The sequence below is a fragment of the Geotrypetes seraphini genome, chromosome 1, assembly GCF_902459505.1.
Source record: "Geotrypetes seraphini chromosome 1, aGeoSer1.1, whole genome shotgun sequence".
NCBI lineage: Eukaryota > Metazoa > Chordata > Amphibia > Gymnophiona > Dermophiidae > Geotrypetes > Geotrypetes seraphini.
Window position 1 is genome coordinate 34,774,859 of NC_047084.1, and position 23,716 is coordinate 34,798,574.

The 23,716-nt window shown below is 38.8% G+C and overlaps 1 protein-coding gene across 1 annotated transcript in view; it reads right to left on the reverse strand.

Moving 5' to 3' along the window:
• SERINC5 (serine incorporator 5) overlaps positions 1-23,716 on the reverse strand; it is a 182,137-nt gene that overhangs the window by 93,417 nt on the left and 65,004 nt on the right. Inside the window, exon 4 of the mRNA XM_033929725.1 lies at positions 20,497-20,579. Within this exon, the coding sequence (XP_033785616.1) occupies positions 20,497-20,579 (83 nt within the window). The remainder of the gene's footprint in view (positions 1-20,496; positions 20,580-23,716) is intronic.

The following is a 23,716-nucleotide window of genomic DNA, read 5'->3' on the forward strand; positions in this document are numbered from 1 at the left end:
TGGCACATTTCAACTTCTTGAGTGCAATCCTAGGGGTGCTGTTATTCCACAGAAAATGCATTAGAGCAGTGTCAATTTTCTTGTAAAGTGAAGGAGGAAGTAAAGTAGGCAGCATATTTAAGGTGTAGATGATTCTAGGCACTATAATCATTTTAATAGACTCCAAGCGGCCCCACCAGGAAAGCTTTAATGGAGACCATTTAGAAACTTGATTGTTGATGACCTGCAAAATGCGAGCACAGCAATACTCCACCATTGAGTCGATGGTCTTTTTTTTTTATATATATCTTTATTCATTTTTAAAGAAACTAAAACAGTACGTATAGGAATACATACAGAAACAGTTATAAAAACAGCACTGATATTTTACAGAATTTTCCCACCCAAAATTATTTTCTTCCCCCCTCCCTCCCCCTATTATAACACACTCATGAAAACCAAATAATATTACTTGCATATTCCCACATCACAATCAAAAAAATCATATCATAATCTCCCTTCCCCCACCCCCTCCCTGGATGTGCAGTTATAACTAACAGGATAAGGTGCATATATTCAAAAGTGTATATTCATTCATTACAAAATTTTGCCAACGGGTCCCAAACTTCCCTAAATTCCTTCTATTGCCTTGATTGTGTTGCCTGCATTCATTCTAATTTATATGTTTGACATAAGGATGCCCACCAAAAACTATAATTTAATCTTTCCCAATTTTTCCAGTTTTTTATAATTAACTGTATGGCAACTCCTGTCATTATGTAAAACATTTTATTTTTGTTTACATTTATTGGACTTTTAGGCATTATTAGCGTTCCAAACATTACTATATCATATGTTAATAATAATGGAATTTCCAAAATTGTATTTATTTGGTCCCATATGGATTTCCAAAAATTAAATATTAACAGACAATAGAAAATCAGATGATCCAGTGTCCCTATATCAAGATGACAGTGCCAGTGAGTCGATAGTCTTACCGAAATTTATACCCAGATATTTTATTTTCTCTGCTGACCATTGAAAGTCTGTGAGTAAATTTATTCAGGGGCATCAGTTCTGTCTTGGATGTGTTGAGCTTATATGCTGAGATTTTTGAGTAGCACAAAAAATAAAGTCACCACATGTGGTGACTTTATTTTTTGTGCTACCGATTTCTTTAGTCACTCAACAGTAACCTCATTGTGTAAGAGTTACCCCTGCACATTTTGTTTTGACTGAGATTTTTGAGTAAGCAGTGACTGTAGCCATCAGCTCTGGAATAGAGTTAGGAGTGGTATAGATGAACACATCGTCAGCATAAGCCGAAAACTTAACTTCTGAGCTCCCACAGTGAACACCTTTGATGTTAGGGTTGTTACGTATTGCAATGAGGAGAGGCTCCAGTGCAAGGTTGAACAAAAGTGGAGACTGAGGACACCCCTGCCTTGTTCCTTTGGTTGGCTGGAATGAAGGAGATGTAATCCCATTTATTCTAATATGAGTAGTGGGAGAAGTATAGAGTACCTTAATCATGTTAATAGAGGCAGTGTCAAACCCAAACCAAGAAAGGATAGCAAAGATGTAATTCCACTCAACCCTGTCGAACATTTTTTTGGCATCTACCGCCAACGCTAAAAGTGGAGAAACAGCATGAGTTGCATGTTGAATTACATTTACAAACTTCCTGGAGTTGTCACTTGATATTCGTCTCATCATAAAGCCATTTTGTTCCATTCCAATTAGCTTAGGTAACAACCGCTGAAGCCTGTATGCTAAAATTTTTGCCATCCAGATAATACTGTGTATTTTTATTGACCATATCATGTTTTTGTCACTTATTTTGTTACAATTATTATTTTATTCTACTCATTTTGTTTCTGTAATGAATGTATTGTGGTGCTATCTCCTGAAATGTATATTGTAAAACCAATCTCAAACTTCTAGGAATTATCCTTGACAAAGATCTTACCTATCACGATCAAATTAGTTCACTGACCAAAAACTGCTTCTACAAACTCTGCTTAATTCATTCTATAACTTCTGTTCTAGAACCTACCTCGATCCAAACTCTAATTCACTCTCTAATCATTTCACACATAGATTACTGTAATTCACTTTACCATGGAATAATTCAAAAAGAAACCCGTTGATTACAATTAATCCAAAATACTGCGATTAAATTTATTTATAAGGCCAAAACAATATGGCCATGTTACCCCGCTTCTCCGAAAATCACACTAGCTACCAGTCTCTCACAGAACAACGTACAAAATCCAACTTCTAATCTCCAAAATCAAGACCTCCCACTTGCCTGCTTTCTTAGACAAATATCTCATTCCACACACTCCTGCTAGGGCCCTTAGATCCACCAACCAGAATTTATTGACAGTCCCCTCAATCAAGGACCTATACTAGAAACTCCATCTTTTCCGTAGTCGCACCCTCACTGTGGAACGCAATGTCACAATACCTCCGCAGTGAAAACTCTCTAAATAAATTTAAAATAAACCTTAAAACATTCCTTTTGAAAGACGCTTATCAAAATTGGCATTAAGAACCTGATAAAGGGAAATTTTTTAAAAAACCTAATAAATAGAGAAACGCTTTTTCAGAAGTGACATCCCCGCCTCCCTCTTGTTTTATCCATTCCCTCCTTCCCTCCTTTTATTTTTATTTATACAATGTAATTAAAACCTCCTCCCTTCCCCACCACCTTTTGTTTATAATCAGTCTTAACCTTGTCTTTGTCCCAGCCTTTACCCACCCACCCACCCCATTTTATTTTATTTTAATTTTGAGTTACATTAAATTTTTTAACTTTTATTACTGTAAACCGTCCAGATACATGTGATGGTCAGTATATCAAGCTATAAATAAACTTGGAAACTTGAAGGTCTGCACCATATGTTTTGTTGTGGTTATGTAAAATTTAATAAAACATTTTGAACTTAAAAAAAAACCTACTTATGATTTTAAAGTGTTTGAGGCTTGTGCAGATGAGAACAGATCATGCAAGAATGGGGCAGGGACAGGAAAAGAATTCATGGGGATGGGACAGGAAAATGAGTTCTCGAGGGGACGGGGAAAAATTTATCCCCGTGTCATTCTCTACTACCAATATACACAACAATAGTTAAACTCATAGAAACATACTAAGATAACTAACCCCCCCCTTGTACAAAACTGTAGCATAGTTTTTAGCACCAGCCACAGCAGTAACAGTTCTTTTTAAAAAAAAAAAATCTTTATTCATTTCAAATCTCAAAACAGGTACAATCAATACATATAATAAGATAACTTACAAATATACCTGACATCTTATAATTAATTCTTATAAAATAAATATAATATCACCCACCCTTATACATTTATAAAAATGACTTATTCCAATTATACAAATACCCACCCCCTTCCCCCCTTATTGACTCTAAACTAATAATTGTTCCAGATTTGGTGAAAGATATGGTTATGCAAAGACAAAAGTTTTTGCAGTTAAGATAATCATTAAAAGAGATGGGGGCTAAATATGGACTTTTTTATCCGTCTCAAATGAAAGTCACTTATAAAGATAAATCTTTTATATTTAATGATCCTGAAAAACTTAAAGAATTCATTTTTGCTCAAGAATTACCAATGGAATAACTAAGGAAAAGATTTTAAAATGAAGCGGTAACAGTTTTGACGCTCACAGAATTTCTACGACGGTCAAAGCTGTTACCGCCATGGTTTTGAAGAAAAAAAAAAAAGGGGGGGGGAGTAAATTCCATTAAAAATTTGTGAAAAAGAAAGACTTTCAATTGCTTCCTAAATTTCATATAACAGAGTTTCAACTTAGTATCCATTGCACGGGGATTCCAACACATTGCAAAGAGAACAGTAAGAAACCTTTTTAGTTTTACTTGTCTCAAAGAAGGAAGTTGAAGATTCAAACAACCTTGCAAACACAATACCTTTCAGAAGGTGTAAAAACAATCAGTGGCAGCAGATAGACTGGCACCTGGCCTTAAAAAAATTCTAAATACCAAAATACGTATTTTAAAAAAACATTGTGCTTCCATTAGGAGCCAGTGGAGCTCAATCAACAATGGGGAATGTACGTAAGTGTTCTCTTAGGATTCTAGTGTAAATTGGCATCGATGCATTTACCTTTAGCCACGCCTACTTATGCCACAGCAATAGCAGGCAAAAATGTGGCACTTTTAGCATGTAATTTGCAGTATTCTGTAACAGTTTTGTGCCTAAATGCTAGTATTCTACAACGGATGTGCACAATTGGCATCTAACTTTAGGGAACCTGTTATAGAATGAGGCAATACGTGTGTACACGTGTATTGTATAGAATATGTATGTACATTGCACTGTGTCCTGCTCTGCCCAAACTACTCCTGAAGAAATGCCTTTGCACAGTCCATGTAAAAGTACACATGATCTTGTTGGCTCACATCTTTGCACATGTATACCACTGTGCAATTTCATAATTTTTTGTGGGTGAAACACGCTTTATATGCAGAAAAAACTTTATAAAATCACCCCTGTGAAGCCTTGAAGTGGGTCTGACAAAGATCAGCACCTTAAAGTCTGGAATCATTCATATCCAGAATGGTAGAAGCAGCCAAGACCAACTTTAAAAAAAACAACAACAACCTTCAAGGCATTCCTCTCTCTTTAGAAGTTCAATGAAAGCCAAAATAAAAATAGATTTTATGAGGACTTGCTCCAATTGCAACTAATCTGCTTACCAGTGGTTTGTTTGTTTTTGCTAGTACTGCTTATAGAAAATAATCCTCAGTATGAGAAAACCTACCCTTTAACAGAGTTGATTTCTTTTACAAATAAGAATATCTATCGGTCCTACCACTGGTGTTTCTAACTGCTGCAAGGCTCTAGCAGTGGTCTGCCCATGCCACTTCAGCATCACGAAAAGTATCGCCAAAGGAAAGAGGTGGCTCAATAGAGGTCAGGTGAGCACGGCCATCTTGGATCAGAATTACGTTTAAAACAAACAGGAGGAAATATTTTTTTTTACTCAAAGAATAGTTAAGCTCTGGAACTCGTTGCCAGAGGGCGTGGTTACAGCAGCAGTTAGCATAGCTAGGTGTAAGAAAGGTTTGGACAAGTTCCTGGAGGAAAGGTCATTGTCTGCTGTTGAAACAGACATGGGAGTAGTCACTGCTTGCATTGATCGGTCGCATGAAATGTTGCTATTATTTGGGGTTCTGCCAGTTACTTGTGACCTAGATTGGCCACTGTTGGAAACAGGACTGGGCTAGATGGATCATTGGTCTGACCTAGTATGGTTATTCTTATGGAAGAAGGCTGAGATATCAAGCGCCTCATGAGGAGCGAGGCAGTCTTCGGACACGTTCCTAGAGTCCCAAAATCAATTAGTAGCTAATTTAGCCAACAGAAATATTACTGCGGCTGAATTATCTCTTTTAAATAAAGGTTTATCCTTTATTCCCACTGTGAAAATATTTTTATTTTAATATCTTTATTCATTTTGAAGCATAAGTGCAACATATTATATAACACTGTGAAAATAATTAATTTAAGACTCATTTGGATATAGCACATAGTATTAGAAATTTACAAGTAAAATTATATTTTTCTCAACATCCAGTAGACAATACTGTTTCCATTGTGCATTGCAAATCTAGATGGACCTTTCCTGGTCCCATGGACCCCCATATAGCCACATTTAAAGATTTTGTTTTAAGAGTTGAGGAATTTAGAACAACATGCTTTCTATACTATGGTGGAGCATTGAATTTGACCAAAGAACAACATAAATCTTTGATGTGATTGAACAATTTGACAGATGTTATACTTCGTTCTGCAGACAAAGGAGAGGCCATAGTATTATGGAATAAACAGCAATACTGGATATTGAAGAAGCCGATAAACATCTTTTGGATGGAACAGGATTCCACTAACTATTTGATACAGCAAATTCAAGAGGTTGTGAATAAAGGATTTCTAGATGGACGTATTACTTAAGCTGAAAGTAGAATCAGAATCATCCTAAAATTCCAATATTTTATTTGATTCCTAAGATTCACAAATCTGAACAATCACCTCCTGAGAGACCTATTGTTTCATTATGTCCAAATCTGTGGACAGTTTTTTGAAACCCTTTGTGAACCATGCTAGATCCTAGATACGACTCATTTTGGTGAAACCTCAGACTTTTGCTCAGTGTCGCAATCGGACTGGTTTATAATATTGGATTTGAAAGCATTATACACCAATATACCTCAATCTGCAGCTTTACACGTCATTCAACAAACTGAACTGCAGAATAGGATCTCAATGAGTGCCTACTGAGTTTTTGATGACTTTTTGCCACAATTGGCATTAACCAAGAATTATGTTTTATTTCATGATAAATTTTATTTGCAAACACATGGGGTACAGTGTTGCAAATTTGTGGGCTCCTTTTACTAAGCTGCGCTAGCGGTTTTAGTGCACGCTGCATTGCCGTGCACACTAGACGCTAACGCCACCATTGAGCTGGCGTTAGTTTTTATGCATAGCGCAGGGGGCAGCGTGTGCTAAAAACGCTAGCGCACCTTAGTAAAAGGAGCCCTGTATGTTTCAGTTTTTGAGGACACACATCTTTATCCCTCTAGGACCTAGAGTCTAGGATTAAATATGTGAAAATTTGGTATAGATTTATTGAGGACTTTTTAAAAAATTATTATTATAGACTAGGGGTAGGCAATTTCGGTCCTCGAGAGCCGGAGCCTGGTCAGGTTTTCAGGATATCCATAATAAATATGCATGAGATAAATTTGCATCTCAAGGAAGCAGTGCATGCAAATCCATCTCATACATATTCATTGTGGATATCCTGAAAACCTGACCGGCTCCGGCTCTCGAGGATCGGAATTGCTTACCCCTGTTATAGACTCATCTTTAGAAGATTTTCAGTTATTTTTTGATATGGCTCAATTCTTTAGATGTGAACAATTTACATCTCATACTTCTCAAACATAAATATCTTTTTTACTTGTGATGTGGTTAACCCTTTCAGGACCAAGGGACATATTTGTCCCATAACTTTAAAATCCTATAAATTTTGATTGGGATAGTCTACAGTTCTAAATTTGATATGTACGGATTCCATATGATACTGCCTTTATGTAAACAAACTGGTTCCGACATTCATTCATTAGCGTCGTTGCTAGATTGACGAGAAGATTCACTTGCCACACTGTCCATAAGCCAGAAGTGTGATTTTTTTAAATAAAAATAATGATATTTCACAAAAAAAATCAATTTTTTGGCATCTGCAAGCCCTTTTTACCATAAAAATGTCGTCAAAACCACAAAAATTGGCCTACGATCCTTATGGTCCTGAAAGGGTTAAACATGGGAAATTACATACTACTGTGTTTACTAAATCAGTACATAAGAACAATTATTTACAGTATAAAAGTTGTCATCCTTGTCGTCCTAAGCAGGCTATACCTATTGGACAATTTTTAAGGATTTTTGGCATTGCTATTGAGAATTTATATATTCCAGAGTGAGCACAGAACTTGTTTTCCTTGCATGGAAGGACATTGGCAATTCCACACAGTTTTGTAGTTATTGTGTTTATATAAAAGCTAGTGAAAGCGCATTGGTGATGTAACTGTGCTTGCGGGAAAGAGCAGGAGAGTTGGGCAGAGAGCAGGAGATCGGGGCAGAGAGCAGAGAAGCAGGGCGGAAGAAGGCAGGACAGTTGGAAAGGCATGGCAGTCGCTTATTTTTGGATCGGTCAGCCCAGTCGGTGTCCCTAATTGTTTTTAGTGAATCACTGCCTGCCTATATTTGAATGCTGTTCCCCATCACTTGCATGTGTGGATCGGAGGATGATCGGGACATAGGTTAGTGAATCGGGTCAGAGGGAAATCAGGTCGCAAAGAGGTTGCTAAGTGGTCGGAACTTGATCGGTGGGCTTAGTGAATCTAGCTCCAAAAGTGTAATCAGATGAGTCCTCCCGAGGGATAAGTCTGGGGCATCCACATCCAGCCACTTCAAAAGTATGCATTTTAAAGCGATTGCCACAGTCCACTTAAGAAAGGTACCTGCACCCTTCTGCCGAAGATGATAATTAGGAATTTCACCAAAAAGAAACAGAGGGAGAGCGACGGATCTTAATCTGCCAAATCTGCTCCGCAAAAGTGAGGATGCGGTTCCAAAAGGCAAGTTCAAACCATAGGGCCCAAACCCGCTTCCGGGAACTTGCATTTAGGGCATCCAGCAGTTGCTTGAAATTGTGCGAGATAGGCAATCTTAGGAGAAATATAAAGCCGCAACACCAACTTGTAGTGTTGCTCCCAAAAAGTCATTTATTTACGAAGGGTACCTAACAGCTTAAGAACCTTAGAAACCGCATCCTCAGGTATGTTTATAGTTTCTGATTTTTGCTTAAAATTAGGAAATACCAATAAAGCACCCCCAAAATGAGAATTGAATTTTTAGTTATAACCTAATAAATAGAAATAAAACAACACAAAGATGTTACCATTTTATTGGACTAACTTAATACACTTTTGATTAGCATTTGAAGGTAACCTTCAGATCAGAAATTCAGAGGGAGAATTATCTTCAAAAGCTCATTAAAATATGTATTAAGTTATTCCAATAAAAAAGGGATCACCTTACTTTGTTTTCTTTGTTTTATTTTTATCTTTAAGAGTGGACAAACAACTACCCTATCACTTAACCCTAGTTATAACCTGAAAACCCCAAAAATTGACCCACTTTATGTCATTCTCTGGGATGCTTTCTGAAAGATATTGCCACAATACTGCCAGCATCTCTACGTCTACTACTACTATTTAGATTTAGAAACTCCCTGCTCTCCCTAAAAAAATAATAATAATGTAGCACTATCGCCATCTGCTGCTGGGATCTATATTACTGTTTCTTCTTGCATGCTGCAAGGTGATTATGCAATGCAAGGGAGCTAGCCTGGTACCTGCTCTCCTCTAGTGTCCGTGTTGCTGCCAGCAGGACTGTGGAGTCAGTACACCAAACCTTCAACTCAGACTCCAACTCCTACTGACATTAGGCTAAAATACTGGTCAATATAACCTATATTTACCATTATAAAATGATAAATTTACTATATACTATAAAGGTATAAGTTTTTATTTTGAAGCTGGAGTTGGTCCATTTTTACTGACTGACTTTGACTCCAATTCCATCAAATTTGTTTCTGACTCCAACTCTGCAGCCCTGGCTGCCTGGGACCAGGGATGGGAAGAAAAAGACTGCAGATAGAGATGTTCTTCTGGATTGGCTTTGGGGTCTAAGAGTAGCAGGGACAGTGTAGGGAAATAGGCCCACTTTGATGGGAGAGTGCTGTTCTAAATCCTTGAAGCAGCCTCATAGCTACAACTACAAACCTGTTCTGAGTGAGGTGGAAGTAGGAGGGCTATGACTTCACATAAACAAAAAAAATATTAAAAATAATAATAATTTATAATTCAGAAAATTAAAATGTGCAGAACAATTAAATCTAGCCTTCTTAAATTGAATCAACTGAATAATACAACTAGAAACAAAAGTTTGTGCCATGAAAACAACAATAAATCCAAGCTCCCAAAGACAATAATTATTAAAAATCCTGAGTTCTATTTACCAGACTCAGAATTTCACTTATACTCAATTTGTTATCACAGGACTTCAGCAGTGCCACTTAAGGCTCAACATATCTCACAGCCCTATGCTTTATGTATTAATATCATCATTAGTCCTTTATTAACATAAACAACTATTTCCCTCTTATTCCTTAATATTTCTCCTCAAGCTATAACGTGGCTAACTGCTTTACTGAATTTTTCTTTGGAAAATTGTTACTTTTCACATTCTATGGGACAAATAACACTTATTCCTCTTCTAAAAAAATAGATTTAGATCCTATAATTCCTTCTCATTATCGACCAATTGCTAATATACCTCTATTGACAAAAATGTTAGAATCTTGTAGCTGGTCAACTTCCTGACTATCTAGAGAAATTTTCTTTACTTCAGTCATTCCAACATGGGTTTCATTCTAACTTTAGCACTGAATCCCTACTGATTTCTCTTCTTTCAAAAAATTCATCTCCAAAATAAATGTTCTATTCTAATTCAGTTTGATCTATCTGCAGCGTTTGATGTAGTTCATCATGATATTCTTCTTCAGTTACTTTCAGACATAGGTCTCCATCAGGTAGTTTTGGATTGGTTTTCTAAATTTATTTTGTATCGTTCCTATTCAGTGAACTTTGAAGGTAATATTTCCAACTCCACTCTCCACTCTCTTCAATTTTATTCAATCTTTATATGACCACCTTGAACATCTTTAAGCTGTCAACTTGGGAAACTTTATTCACTTATGCAGATGATATCTTCATACTGATAGAGATAGATCCGGATATTACTGATCTAGTATCAAAAGTAAATCTTTGTATCTCCAAACTTCATGCCTGGGCTCAGTCTGTCTGGATGAAGCTTAATACAACTAAAACCAAATTATTATGGTTAGGTCCAAAATTGGACTGTCTTCTTCCTTCTGTAGCTCTGGTCTCTGGATCCTCCCTACAAATTGAGTTTTCTGCTAAGATTTTGAGAGTCCTTTTTGACTCCTCTCTCTCTTTTAAGGATCAAATAAACTCCGTGGTCAAGAAATGTTTCTTTAATCTATGTATGCTGAGGAAGGTTAGACATCTTTCATCACCGTCATTTTTCCATTTTAGTTCAATTATATTATTTCGCCTTGATTACTGCAACGTTATCTACCTCAGCATTACAAAAATCTGTCTTTATAGATTGTAATTAATTCAGAATACTGCTGCAAAATTGATCTTTGGGAAACGTAAATTTGACCATGTGACTCCGTTGCTTCAGAGTCTTCATTGGCTTCTGGTTTATTTTAGAGTTCAATTTAAATGTGCTTGTGTTACTTTCAAAATCCTTTACTCCTCTTATTCCTTTATCTTGGAATGTTTACAGATTCTCTTTAGCAAGAGGCATCCAACAATTTAAACTCGCCCTTCCTTCTAGAAAAGGGATTAAAGGAGTCAAGATTTTTAGTCAATCTCTGGTTTTTAAGTTCTCTCAAATTTGGAATGATCTTCCTTTTATTTTAAGGAGTTCTGGTTTGCTTCTATTTTTTCATAAATCTTTAAAAACCACTTTATTTGCTAAACACTTTGAAAATTAACCTTCTTGAGATTTCGCTATTATTCCTTATGGTTTCTATTTGTTAAGTTAACCACTGTAAACCGAGTCGAGCTTTCTTAGAATGATGACTCGGTATATAAAGTCAAGCCGTACCTTAGATTAGATTCATTAATTTATTTCTCGATATATCCAATAATCAATTTTCACTTATCTTTTTGGTAGTCCCAATGGCCAAGGAATCATCATGTGTCCCTTATCACATGATTTGCCAAGCAGGCTTTTTCAAGGACATACCCCTACAAGCAATACAAACCATTTAACATTTTGGTACTACTCAAAATTCCCACCCATAAATTTCAATAATTTCAAATTTACCTTTTATCACCATCACCACCATTCTTCCCAGCTATCTTTAGACCAGAACAGTGTCAGCGTCACTACTTCCACTTTAAAACTCTCCTCCTACTCAACCAATCTGTCCTCCAATCCAAACCCATCCTGAACTACAACAGTGACGCCCATTTGATCCTAGCAATGAGATCGAGAGGGGGGGGGGGGGTACTGTTTTCAATGTGTATATCCATTGTTGCTCTTTATAATTTAATACTTTCTCCAAGTTACTACCCACCCACCCTTCTGTTATGGAATCTATTGTTCTTCATTTAATATCTTCCACTTGTGATGTTTCTTTTGCCAGTGTTGCACTAATGGAACTTGCATATTTTGTATAGAAATTCTTGACATGTTCATAAAGATATAATTTGATAGGGTTACTAGTGTGGCCCACATATATCAAATTACAAGGGCCTACAATTGTTTTGATTGTGGATCGCATCACCCACCTCCTCTCAAAACCTGTGGGCACATGACCCCCTGGCCGTTGGTACTATCTAAAAAGATAAGTGAAAATCGATTTTTGGATATATTAAGAAAGAAATTAATGAAATAAGATGAAAAGAGCTGTTTATATAAATAAAGGACTAATGATGATTTTGGTGCATAAATCTTAGGGCTATGAGATATGTTAGGCCTTAAGTGGAACTGCTGAAGTCCTGGGATAACAAATTGAGTGTACGTGAAATTCTAGGACTGGAGTGCTCTATGAAAACAACATTAAGCATCTATTTTCAATATCCTCCCCAAACACCCAACTACCTGATAAATAACATACCTAAATTTTGAATTTATAATCACATAGGTATGTTACTTAATACATAATATTCAGATCACTGAAAGGAAAATGTACTGTATATCTCACACCAGCCTACTTGGTATCACATATTAGCAGTCAGTCACTTTTTCATTAAAATCAACAGAAAAATGGTAGAAAACTGAACATAAGAATAACCTTACTGGGTCAGACCAATGGTCCATCAAGCCCAATAGCCTGTTCTCACGGTGGACAATCCAGGTCACTAGTACCTGGCCAAAACCCAAGGTGTAGCAATATTCCATGCTATCAATAGAGGGCAAGCAGTGGCTTCCCCCATGTCTTTCTCAATAACAGACTATGGACTTTCCTCTAGGAACTTGTCCAAACATAGTAACATAGTAACATAGTAGATGACGGCAGATAAAGACCCGAATGGTCCATCCAGTCTGCCCAACCTGATTCAATTTAAAAATTTTTTTTTTTTTTCTTCTTAGCTATTTCTGGGCGAGAATCCAAAGCTTTACCCGGTACTGTGCTTGGGTTCCAACTGCCGAAATCTCTGTTAAGACTTACTCCAGCCCATCTACACCCTCCCAGCCATTGAAGCCCTCCCCTGCCCATCCTCCTCCAAACGGCCATGCACAGACACAGACCGTACAAGTCTGCCCAGTAACTGGCCTAGTTCAATCTTTAATATTATTTTCTGATTCTAAATCTTCTGTGTTCATCCCACGCTTCTTTGAACTCAGTCACAGTTTTACTCTCCACCACCTCTCTCGGGAGCGCATTCCAGGCATCCACCACCCTCTCCGTAAAGTAGAATTTCCTAACATTGCCCCTGAATCTACCACCCCTCAACCTCAAATTATGTCCTCTGGTTTTACCATTTTCCTTTCTCTGGAAAAGATTTTGTTCTACGTTAATACCCTTTAAGTATTTGAACGTCTGAATCATATCTCCCCTGTCTCTCCTTTCCTCTAGGGTATACATATTCAGGGCTTCCAGTCTCTCCTCATATGTCTTCTGGTGCAAGCCTCCTATCATTTTCGTCGCCCTCCTCTGGACCGCCTCAAGTCTTCTTACGTCTTTCGCCAGATACGGTCTCCAAAACTGAACACAATACTCCAAGTGGGGCCTCACCAATGACCTGTACAGGGGCATCAACACCTTCTTTCTTCTACTGACTACGCCTCTCTTTATACAGCCCAGAATCCTTCTGGCAGCAGCCACTGCCTTGTCACACTGTTTTTTCGCCTTTAGATCTTCGGACACTATCACCCCAAGGTCCCTCTCCCCGTCCGTGCATATCAGCTTCTCTCCTCCCAGCATATACGGTTCCTTCCTATTATTAATCCCCAAATGCATTACTCTGCATTTCTTTGCATTGAATTTTAGTTGCCAGGCATTAGACCATTCCTCTAACTTTTGCAGATCCTTTTTCATATTTTCCACTCCCTCTTCGGTGTCTACTCTGTTACAAATCTTGGTATCATCTGCAAAAAGGCACACTTTTCCTTCTAACCCTTCAGCAATGTCACTTACATACATATTGAACAGGATTGGCCCCAGCACCGAACCCTGAGGGACTCCACTAGTCACCTTTCCTTCCTTCGAGCGACTTCCATTAACCACCACCCTCTGGCGTCTGTCCGACAGCCAGTTTCTGACCCAGTTCACCACTTTGGGTCCTAACTTCAGCCCTTCAAGTTTGTTCAACAGCCTCCTATGAGGAACTGTATCAAAGGCTTTGCTGAAATCCAAGTAAATTACATCTAGCATATGTCCTCGATCCAGCTCTCTGGTCACCCAATCAAAAAATTCAATCAGGTTCGTTTGGCACGATTTACCTTTTGTAAAGCCATGTTGCCTCGGATCCTGTAACCCATTAGATTCAAGGAAATACACTATCCTTTCTTTCAGCAACACTTCCATTATTTTTCCAACAACTGAAGTGAGGCTCACCGGCCTGTAGTTTCCTGCTTCATCCCTGTGACCACTTTTATGAATAGGGACCACATCCGCTCTCCTCCAATCCCCAGGAATCACTCCCGTCTCCAGAGATTTGTTGAACAAGTCTTTAATAGGACTCGCCAGAACCTCTCTGAGTTCCCTTAGTATCCTGGGATGGATCCCGTCTGGTCCCATCGCTTTGTCCACCTTCAGTTTTTCAAGTTGCTCATAAACACCCTCCTCCGTGAACGGCGCAGAATCTACTCCATTTTCTCGTGTAACTTTGCCGGACAATCTCGGTCCTTCTCCAGGATTTTCTTCTGTGAACACAGAACAGAAGTATTTGTTTAGCACATTTGCTTTCTCCTCATCACTCTCCACATATTTGTTCCCAGCATCTTTTAGCCTAGCAATTCCATTTTTTATCTTCCTCCTTTCACTAATATATCTGAAAAAATTTTTATCTCCCTTTTTTACATTTTTAGCCATTTGTTCTTCCGCCTGTGCCTTCGCCAAGCGTATCTCTCTCTTGGCTTCTTTCAGTTTCACCCTGTAGTCTTTTCTGCTCTCCTCTTCTTGGGATTTTTTATATTTCATGAACGCCAACTCTTTCGCCTTTATTTTCTCAGCCACTAGGTTGGAGAACCATATCGGCTTCCTTTTTCTTTTGTTTTTATTGATTTTCTTCACATAAAGGTCCGTAGCCATTTTTATCACTCCTTTCAGCTTAGACCACTGTCTTTCCACTTCTCTTATGTCCTCCCATCCTAACAGCTCTTTCTTCAGGTACTTTCCCATTGCATTAAAGTCCGTACGTTTGAAATCTAGGACTTTAAGTATCGTGCGGCCGCTCTCCACTTTAGCCGTTATATCAAACCAAACCGTTTGATGATCGCTACTACCCAGGTGAGCACCCAGATCCAATATCGCTTTTTCCCTTGTGGGTTCCGTCACCATTTGTCTGAGCAGAGCCTCTTGAAAGGCATCCACAATCTCCCTACTTCTTTCCGATTCCGCAGACGGAACATTCCAGTCCGCATCCGGCAGGTTGAAATCTCCCAACAGCAGAACCTCCTCTTTCCTTCCAAACTTTTGGATATCCACAATCAGATCCTTATCAATTTGCTGCGATTGAGTCGGAGGTCTGTAGACTACACCCACGTAGATAGAAGTTCCATCTTCTCTTTTCAGAGCAATCCATATCGCTTCTTCCTCTCCCCAGGTCCCTTGCATTTCGGTCGCTTGGATATTGATCTTTACATAGAGAGCTACTCCTCCACCTTTATGACCATCTCTGTCCTTCCTAAAAAGATTATATCCCGGTATGTTTGCATCCCATCCATGTGATTCACTGAACCATGTCTCTGTGATAGCAACAATATCTAGATCTGCCTCTAATATCAGGGCTTGCAGATCATGAACTTTGTTGCTTAGACTGCGAGCATTTGTGGTCATCGCTTTCCAGCTATTTTTCAGCAATAATCTCCTTTTTCGTATGGATTTTTGTGTCGTTTCACTTTCCGTTGCAATACTAAGAAATGAGTTGCTGATATTGCTTATGTTGCAGCCTTTACTACTATCACATCTTTTCTTTTGCCGGGGGTGGTCTCTATAATTGTCCTTCGTACATACACCACCCCCACCTTCTAGTTTAAATGCCTGGAAAAATATTGTCTAAATTTCTCTGCAAGGTTTCTTTTTCCTGCTGTAGTAATATGTAGCCCATCAGTGCAATATAGCTTCTTGTCCTTCCATGTATTTCCCCATCCTCCTATGTACCTGAAGCCTTCTTGATGACACCAGGCTCTGAGCCATCTATTAAAGTCCTCTGTGTTTTTCATTCTTTGCTCTCCTTTTCCATATGCAGGCAGTATTTCAGAAAAAGCTAAAGTCTTTACAAAAGGTTTCACGCCCTCACCAAGCTCCCGAAAAGCTTTCTGTGCTGCAAGTGTGGAGTTGTTGGCCAGGTCATTTGTTCCCAGATGGATAACAACATCAGTGTTAAAATCCTTAGTTTCTTCCTTAATTATAGTCAGTATTTGCCTGGAACTCCTGGTAGCTGAGGATCCTGGAAGACATTTCACTATTTTGGACTCCTCGCCCTGTGTTCCAAGGTTAATGCCTCTGATGATGGAATCCCCCAACAGTAATAGTTTTCTGTTTTTGGCTTTTTTATTTGTACTTAGGGTGCTCTTGTTCTCTTGAGTTTCCTTCATTGGTTCCAGTCCCACCTCCCTTCTGTTTTCCTGAGTATCGCAGTGCACTAGTGGAGCGAAGGAATTCTGTAGAGGTAATATTAGTGAAGGTGGATGTTTCTGTGTTACATGTCACAGTCTTCCTGAGCCTACTGTGACCCATTTATTCCTGGGCTGTTTTATTCTTTGAGGTAGAGGTGGTAAGTTGGTATGATTTTGTGGAGTGATGGAAGCTGCTTTAATTGTATTCAATTCCTGTTTAAGTTTGCAGAGCTCCTCCTTAATACTGGCAAGTTGAAGACAGATGGGGCAAGCCTTAAGCCTCCAAATAGTATGTCTTGGAATTAAAGCACCACAGTGATTGCATAGAATAAAGGTCATCTTGATTGGTTGTGAAGTCCTGATTATATGGGTCTCTATATATGAATAGTGGTCCCTGGGGTTGGTGGGACTATAAGTAAGACTACTAGTAAGGCAGAAATATAGGCTCTATACCACCTAAAACACAGTATTTTAAACAAAACTGCAGGAAGAAGAAATAAGATTTAACAGAGGAAAGAGAAGGATTTTTTTGTGCTTTTTTATATTTTTTTTTAGTAAGAAACAGGGAGGAGAAGAGAAATTAAGCAGATATAATGCTGAAAACCAGTGAAAAGAGCAGAATATGAAATGGTGAGTAACTTAGCTTTTAGAAGTTCACAGGGCAGCCTTGTTTCAGCAATGTCCCAAAGATAATGCAATTAACCTTAGAAGTAAAACAGAACCCCTCCCTTCTCCACCTAATCAGCAGAAAACAATGGCTGAATACTGGTAAGACAGAAATATAGGCTCTATACCACCTAAAACACAGTATTTTAAACAAAAATGCAGGTTCTATCAGTGCTACCCTAAAACACAGGATTTATAACAGATTTTCCCTACTTTAGTCACCCCACAGGCACCAGAAATATAGGCTCTATACCACCTAAAACACAGTATTTTAAACAAAAATGCAGGTTCTATCAGTGCTACCCTAAAACACAGGATTTATAACAGATTTTCCCTACTTTAGTCACCCTGAGCCACAGGCACCAGAAATATAGGCTCTATACCACCTAAAACACAGTATTTTAAACAAAACTGCAGGTTCTATCAGTGCTACCCTAAAACACAGGATTTATAACAGATTTTCCCTACTTTAGTCACCCTGAGCCACAGGCACCAGAAATATAGGCTCTATACCACCTAAAACACAGTATTTTAAACAAAACTGCAGGTTCTATCAGTGCTACCCTAAAACACAGGATTTATAACAGGATTTTCCCTACTTTAGTCACCCTGAGCCACAGGCACCAGAAATATCAGCTCTATACCACCTAAAACACAGTATTTTAAACAAAACTGCAGGAAGAGGAAATAAGATTTAACAGAGGAAAGAGAAGGATTTTTTTGTGCTTTTTTATATTTTTTTTTTAGTAAGAAACAGGGAGGAGAAGAGAAATTAAGCAGATATAATGCTGAAAACCAGTGAAAAGAGCAGAATATGAAATGGTGAGTAACTTAGCTTTTAGAAGTTCACAGGGCAGCCTTGTTTCAGCAATGTCCCAAAGATAATGCAATTAACCTTAGAAGTAAAACAGAACCCCTCCCTTCTCCACCTAATCAGCAGAAAACAATGGCTGAATACTGGTAAGACAGAAATATAGGCTCTATACCACCTAAAACACAGTATTTTAAACAAAAATGCAGGTTTTATCAGTGCTACCCTAAAACACAGGATTTATAACAGATTTTCCCTACTTTAGTCACCCTGAGCCACAGGCACCAGAAATATCGGCTCTATACCACCTAAAACACAGTATTTTAAACAAAACTGCAGGAAGAGGAAATAAGATTTAACAGAGGAAAGAGAAGGATTTTTTTGTGCTTTTTTATATTTTTTTTTTAGTAAGAAACAGGGAGGAGAAGAGAAATTAAGCAGATATAATGCTGAAAACCAGTGAAAAGAGCAGAATATGAAATGGTGAGTAACTTAGCTTTTAGAAGTTCACAGGGCAGCCTTGTTTCAGCAATGTCCTTTCTTAAAACCAGCTACGCTATTCGCTCTTACCACAACCTCTGGCAACGCGTTCCAGAGCTTAACTATTCTCTGAGTGAAAAAAAAAATTTCCTCCTATTGGTTTTAAAAGTATTTCCCTGTAACTTTATTGAGTGTCCCCTAGTCTTTGTAATTTTTGACGGAGTGAAAAATTGATTCACTTGAACCCGTTCTACTCCACTCAAGATTTTGTAGACTTCAACTGCTCCAATACTCACATTTTTGGTGCAAAAAAAAGTTATGACTTGTCAACATGAAGGAGCATAATTTCGCTTTCTGTAGACTGGAAATTTAAGAAAGCATGGGACAAGCACTGAGGATCCTTAGTTGAGGGGGGGGGAAGGACAGAGTTTGTGTTATTGTAACAGGAATCGGTATATAGATAAAGTTTTCTGCCTTTTGTTGCCATCATATTCTACATTTTATTCATTTCCAGAAGCTCTTTATCCAGTCACAATTAACTGCCAGGTGTATGTGACTTTCAGCTAATTAACCTGGAGGAACCAAGTGAGTTTTTTTTTTTTTTTTTGCAAATTCTCTTAATTGAAATTAACAAAAGCTTACAATGACAGCTCAAAAAGGAACCACTGATTAATATATGCAGTTTTTCCCAGCATGTTGACAAAAGAATATCATCAAAATATAATAAGAAACAGTTCCAACTACACAATATGACATATGAAAATTAAAAAAAAACAGAAAAATAATTCCAATTTCCAAATAACCCAGTAAACTAGTTAAACCCTCTTTCTCCCCACCTCTAAAATACTTGAACCAAAACAATATCGCAGCACACAACAGTCTACTAGAGATACTGGAGCTATATATAAAGTGTCCTACATGATTACCATAATTTTAACTAAGTAGGCAAACACAAGAATATATATTTTCTGCATCTTGCTCACCAGCTTTACTTTGACCCCCAAGAGTAAGAACTGTTTCATCTGCTCTACTCACTGGATGAGAAAAATCAGAGCTGCTATACTACCCAGTCTTTGACTGGTCCCGGGTTTTGAAACTGAATCTGAATACAATGGTTTACAGGGGCAGAAGGGTGATGGAGAGCTGAAAGGCCAAAACACAATAAACCACAGGATCTTTGCAATGTGGTGTGTTTGGTAGGGAGGGGCAATGACAAACATTGTCCTCCAGTCATTGGAGAGCCACACAGGAAAAGGACAATCCTTTGGCAAGACTAAGGAGTTGACTTGGGAAGCGGTTTCTTCAGAGCAGCAAAGAGCAGTTACAGACAAAACAAAACAACAGGTCCTGACAGCTACATAACTGAAAGAACCATCAGCAATCTGCATTTTTATACGATCTGTGCACGATGACCACGATTGTTGATTAAATTATCAAAATCTTGGAGGGCTGCAGGCTAGGGGCCTGAAAATTAATTGAAGGGCGTTGAAGGTTCACCTGGAGCACCCACTACCCTTACTCTGGGTCTGGCTACATAGTATGCCACTACCATGGTCCTTGAACATCTTGTGAAAGCAGCACTGAAGAACAAAAGGTCACAACATGGTAATATCTGAAAGCTCTATTCAGGACTGGACTTAGCAGCTCTGCTAGACGTGACAGGTCTGTAGCTACAGAAAGTTCATTCAAATAGCTTTAGAACCCTGGAAAAAGAGGAAATGAAAGTAACATTTCATCACTGGTCCAGACCATTTGTTCACAGAACTGCCAGGAAGGCCTGAAAACTCCATTCAGGAATGGATGGTTTAGCAGCTCTGCTAGACGTGACAGGTCTGTAGCTAAAGAAAGTTCACTCAAATAGCTTTAAAACCCTCGAAAAAGAGGAAATGAAAGTAAGATTTCATCACTGGCCCAGACCATTTATTCACGGAGCTGCCAGCACAGCTGAAGCAAACCATGAGATATCACCGAAGCTTGGAAAACCATCAGTAAGGCTAGAATATTAAACATAAAAGAAAGCCAGCCATAATTTTCTAAATAGAAGAAGCAGTATATCGTACCTTCAAGGAAAGTATCTTGGTCAGGAATGAAGAAAGCTCCTGAGCACAAGGCTACTAGAAATATGAACTTAAACAGCCAAAACCTGCAGGGGAAAGAAACATGTTTACTCATAAGTCAGCTCAAACCTAACTCACCATAACAATTTGTGATCATAACCAAACTATCTACATTATTTATCTAAATAAGCCAGAACTGCAGGAAGAACCATATAGACTGGACCTTACAGATGGAGCACAAGATAAATAATTCTCATATTTACATACATAGGCACAGTTATACAGTATGGGGTTCATAATCGAAAGAGAAAAACGTCCAAAAATTGGCCTGTCGGCACTTGGATGATCATAAACGAAAGACGTCCAAGTGCCAATAATCAAACCGGGTTTTGGACATATTTCTAAACGACCTAGGCCTTCATAGTGCCGCTGAACGACCATAGCTAAACGGGGCGTGTCAGGAGGAGTGTCGAGGGCGGGATTTGGGCGGGATGTGGGCAGGCTTAGACTTAGTCATACTGCATGCATAACTGAAAGTTATACAGCACAGCACTTGGACGTTGTGACTTAGACCTTTAAAACATGGTTTAAGTCACAAAAACCCACCTAAAGTCACCAGATAAGCACTGCAAACACATAATACAGACCCCCACACACACTACCCAAGTGATCACTGACCTCCCTCCCAACCCCATAAAAATTGTAATCACACCTTTAAAATTCAGCATCCAGAACATTATCACCTGGCAGCCTGGCATAGGAAAGCCTAGTCGTGCTGCACAGAGGCGGCTTAAGTCGTCTTGGGGGTGGTTTAGGGACCCATGGAGAGGAGGCCCTCATGCCCATAACCCCCTGTAATCCTTGCATTGATATTGAAACATGTGCACTCCCCTATACACTCCCAAAACCCTTTTTTACTGGCATATAAGTGGCTCCTGCAGCCATAAGGGCTATTAGGGTGGTAGATAAGTGGGCCTAGGGGATTCTGGAGGTAGTTTGGGGGGCTCACCGTGACCTATAAGGGAGCTGTAGTGAGATGATGACATGGCACCCTTTTTGTGAAGTTCACAGCAGTGCCCTTTAAGGTACCCCACTATTTAGGTGCCATGTCTGGGTGTTCAGTCCATCACTTTGCAGATCCCTCCCATGTCCAACAGGGCTTGTTCTAGGCATTTTTGACTTGGATGAAAAGTTAGACGAAAATGTGGTATAAAGATGGACGATTTAGCGACTTGGATGATCAGATCGGTAGGACATATACTTAGACGATTTTCGAAAGGGAAAAAAATTTGGACGTATTTTTTGAAATGTGTCCTAAGCTGTTTTTTACTTTGGACTTTGACGAAAATGGACTTATATGTTCCTTTCGATTATGTCCCTCCACGATTACACATATATCAGATATATAATGGTAATGCACTGAATGCACTCTCACATATATTTCAGCCAAACTGTCTGAGAGGAAGATAAGGAGACCAAGTGACTATGAGTACAGAAAACAATGACAGCCCACAGAGCAGAAGACATAGGAGCAGATACTTAAAACGTGACAGCCAAAGAAAACCCCAACTCTAGTGGTTAGAAGAGTCACCAATGTGAGTAGGTGATGTAAGCTCAGTCCACAGTAAACTGACTAGAGACCTAAAGGAAACAGAAAAACTCTTTCCTAGTGCTAGGATAGTGCATGGGATCTTCTAATGCTAGTACTATGGTAGGTAAAGGACTTTGGTATCCAGCACCATTCATAAGATTAAATTAATTAGAAACAGCATTAAAATCCAAAGTAAGCAATCAAGGCTACTTTGCAATGGCTAATACAGAATTACACATAACATACTAACACAGTAAATGATGGCAGATAAAGATCTGCGTGGTACATCCAGTCTGCCCAGAAGTCAGATTCATTATCAAATATATTAAGTATTAGTTAATCAATAGGTATTTCTTTTTTTGTAATTTCTTTATTAAATTTTGAGAAAAGAAAAACAAATATATCATACACAGTATTCTTGTCAATAAAGAAAAACCTAGTAAAAACATAAAGTTCAAAACCATAATGTAGCTTAATTACATCACCGAATACAAGAAAAAAGAAAATTTGCCCCCCCTCCCCTTAGGGGGTCCTTCTTTGTTGCTACAGGGGATACATGTGCCACTTAGCATTTATGAATGTGCATTTGCACACATGCAAGTATTCAATAACTTACACAAATATATGGCACAATATGCAAGTACCCTATAGAACTGCACACACACCATTCGTGGATGTTTTTAGGGTCCATGCTTGCAGAGTTCTGGAAGAAGCCCCTGGCCAAGAACTAGTGCTGCCCAATTCAGGGAAAATTTTTTCAATTCAGCCTATTGAATCGATTTTTCAATTTAATTTGCTTTTCTCACACAATCGGGCAATTTTTTTTAAATATCCTGGTGGTTTTATTTTGTAGTCTTTCTATCCATTCCACCCCCACCCCCTTTGCCCTCTCCAACCCCACGCTGGTGCTATGGTATAAACAAAATAAACAAAAAATACTTTTTTCTCTCTCTGTTAGGTCCTAGCTCATGCTTGCTGTCTAACGCCAGCTCTGGCAGGATACACATTTCAAATCTGACATATTGAAATCACAAAACAGAAAATAAAATTATTTTTTCAACCTTCCACAGTATCCACCATTTGTTTCTTTCCCACTGTCTACTATCTCTCTCTCCCCCCCTGCATTGTGCCCTGGGCCAAACCTCTCTATTCCCCTCCATGCAGCATCTCTCCTTTCCTCTCTTATAAATGTGCAACATTTCTTTCTCTCTCCCTATGCACCATTTTCCTGCCCTCTACCCTATGTCCAACATTTCTCCCTCTCTCTTCAGCATGTCTCCCTCCCCTCCACCATATTAAGGATTTCTCCCTCTCAACCCTTTCTACCTCTTTGTTTCATCTCTCCCTTCCTATCCTTCACCCCAACAATTCTTCCTCTTTCCCCATGTGCAGCATCTTTCTTCCCCTCCCATCTCCCTGAGCAGCATCTTTCCTCTCCTTCCACTGACCCCCATGTGTAGTAGTACCCCATCTCCCCTTCCATTGTGAAACTTGACTTACCTCTGAGGCCTCCTAAAGCAGCAGCAGCGGTGGCACTCTGAACAGGCTGCTTCATGGCCTGCTCTACTAGGGCTTCCTTCTGCCACGTCACTAATGATGTGGCAGAGGGAAAGCCCCGGCATGGGGAGGCCA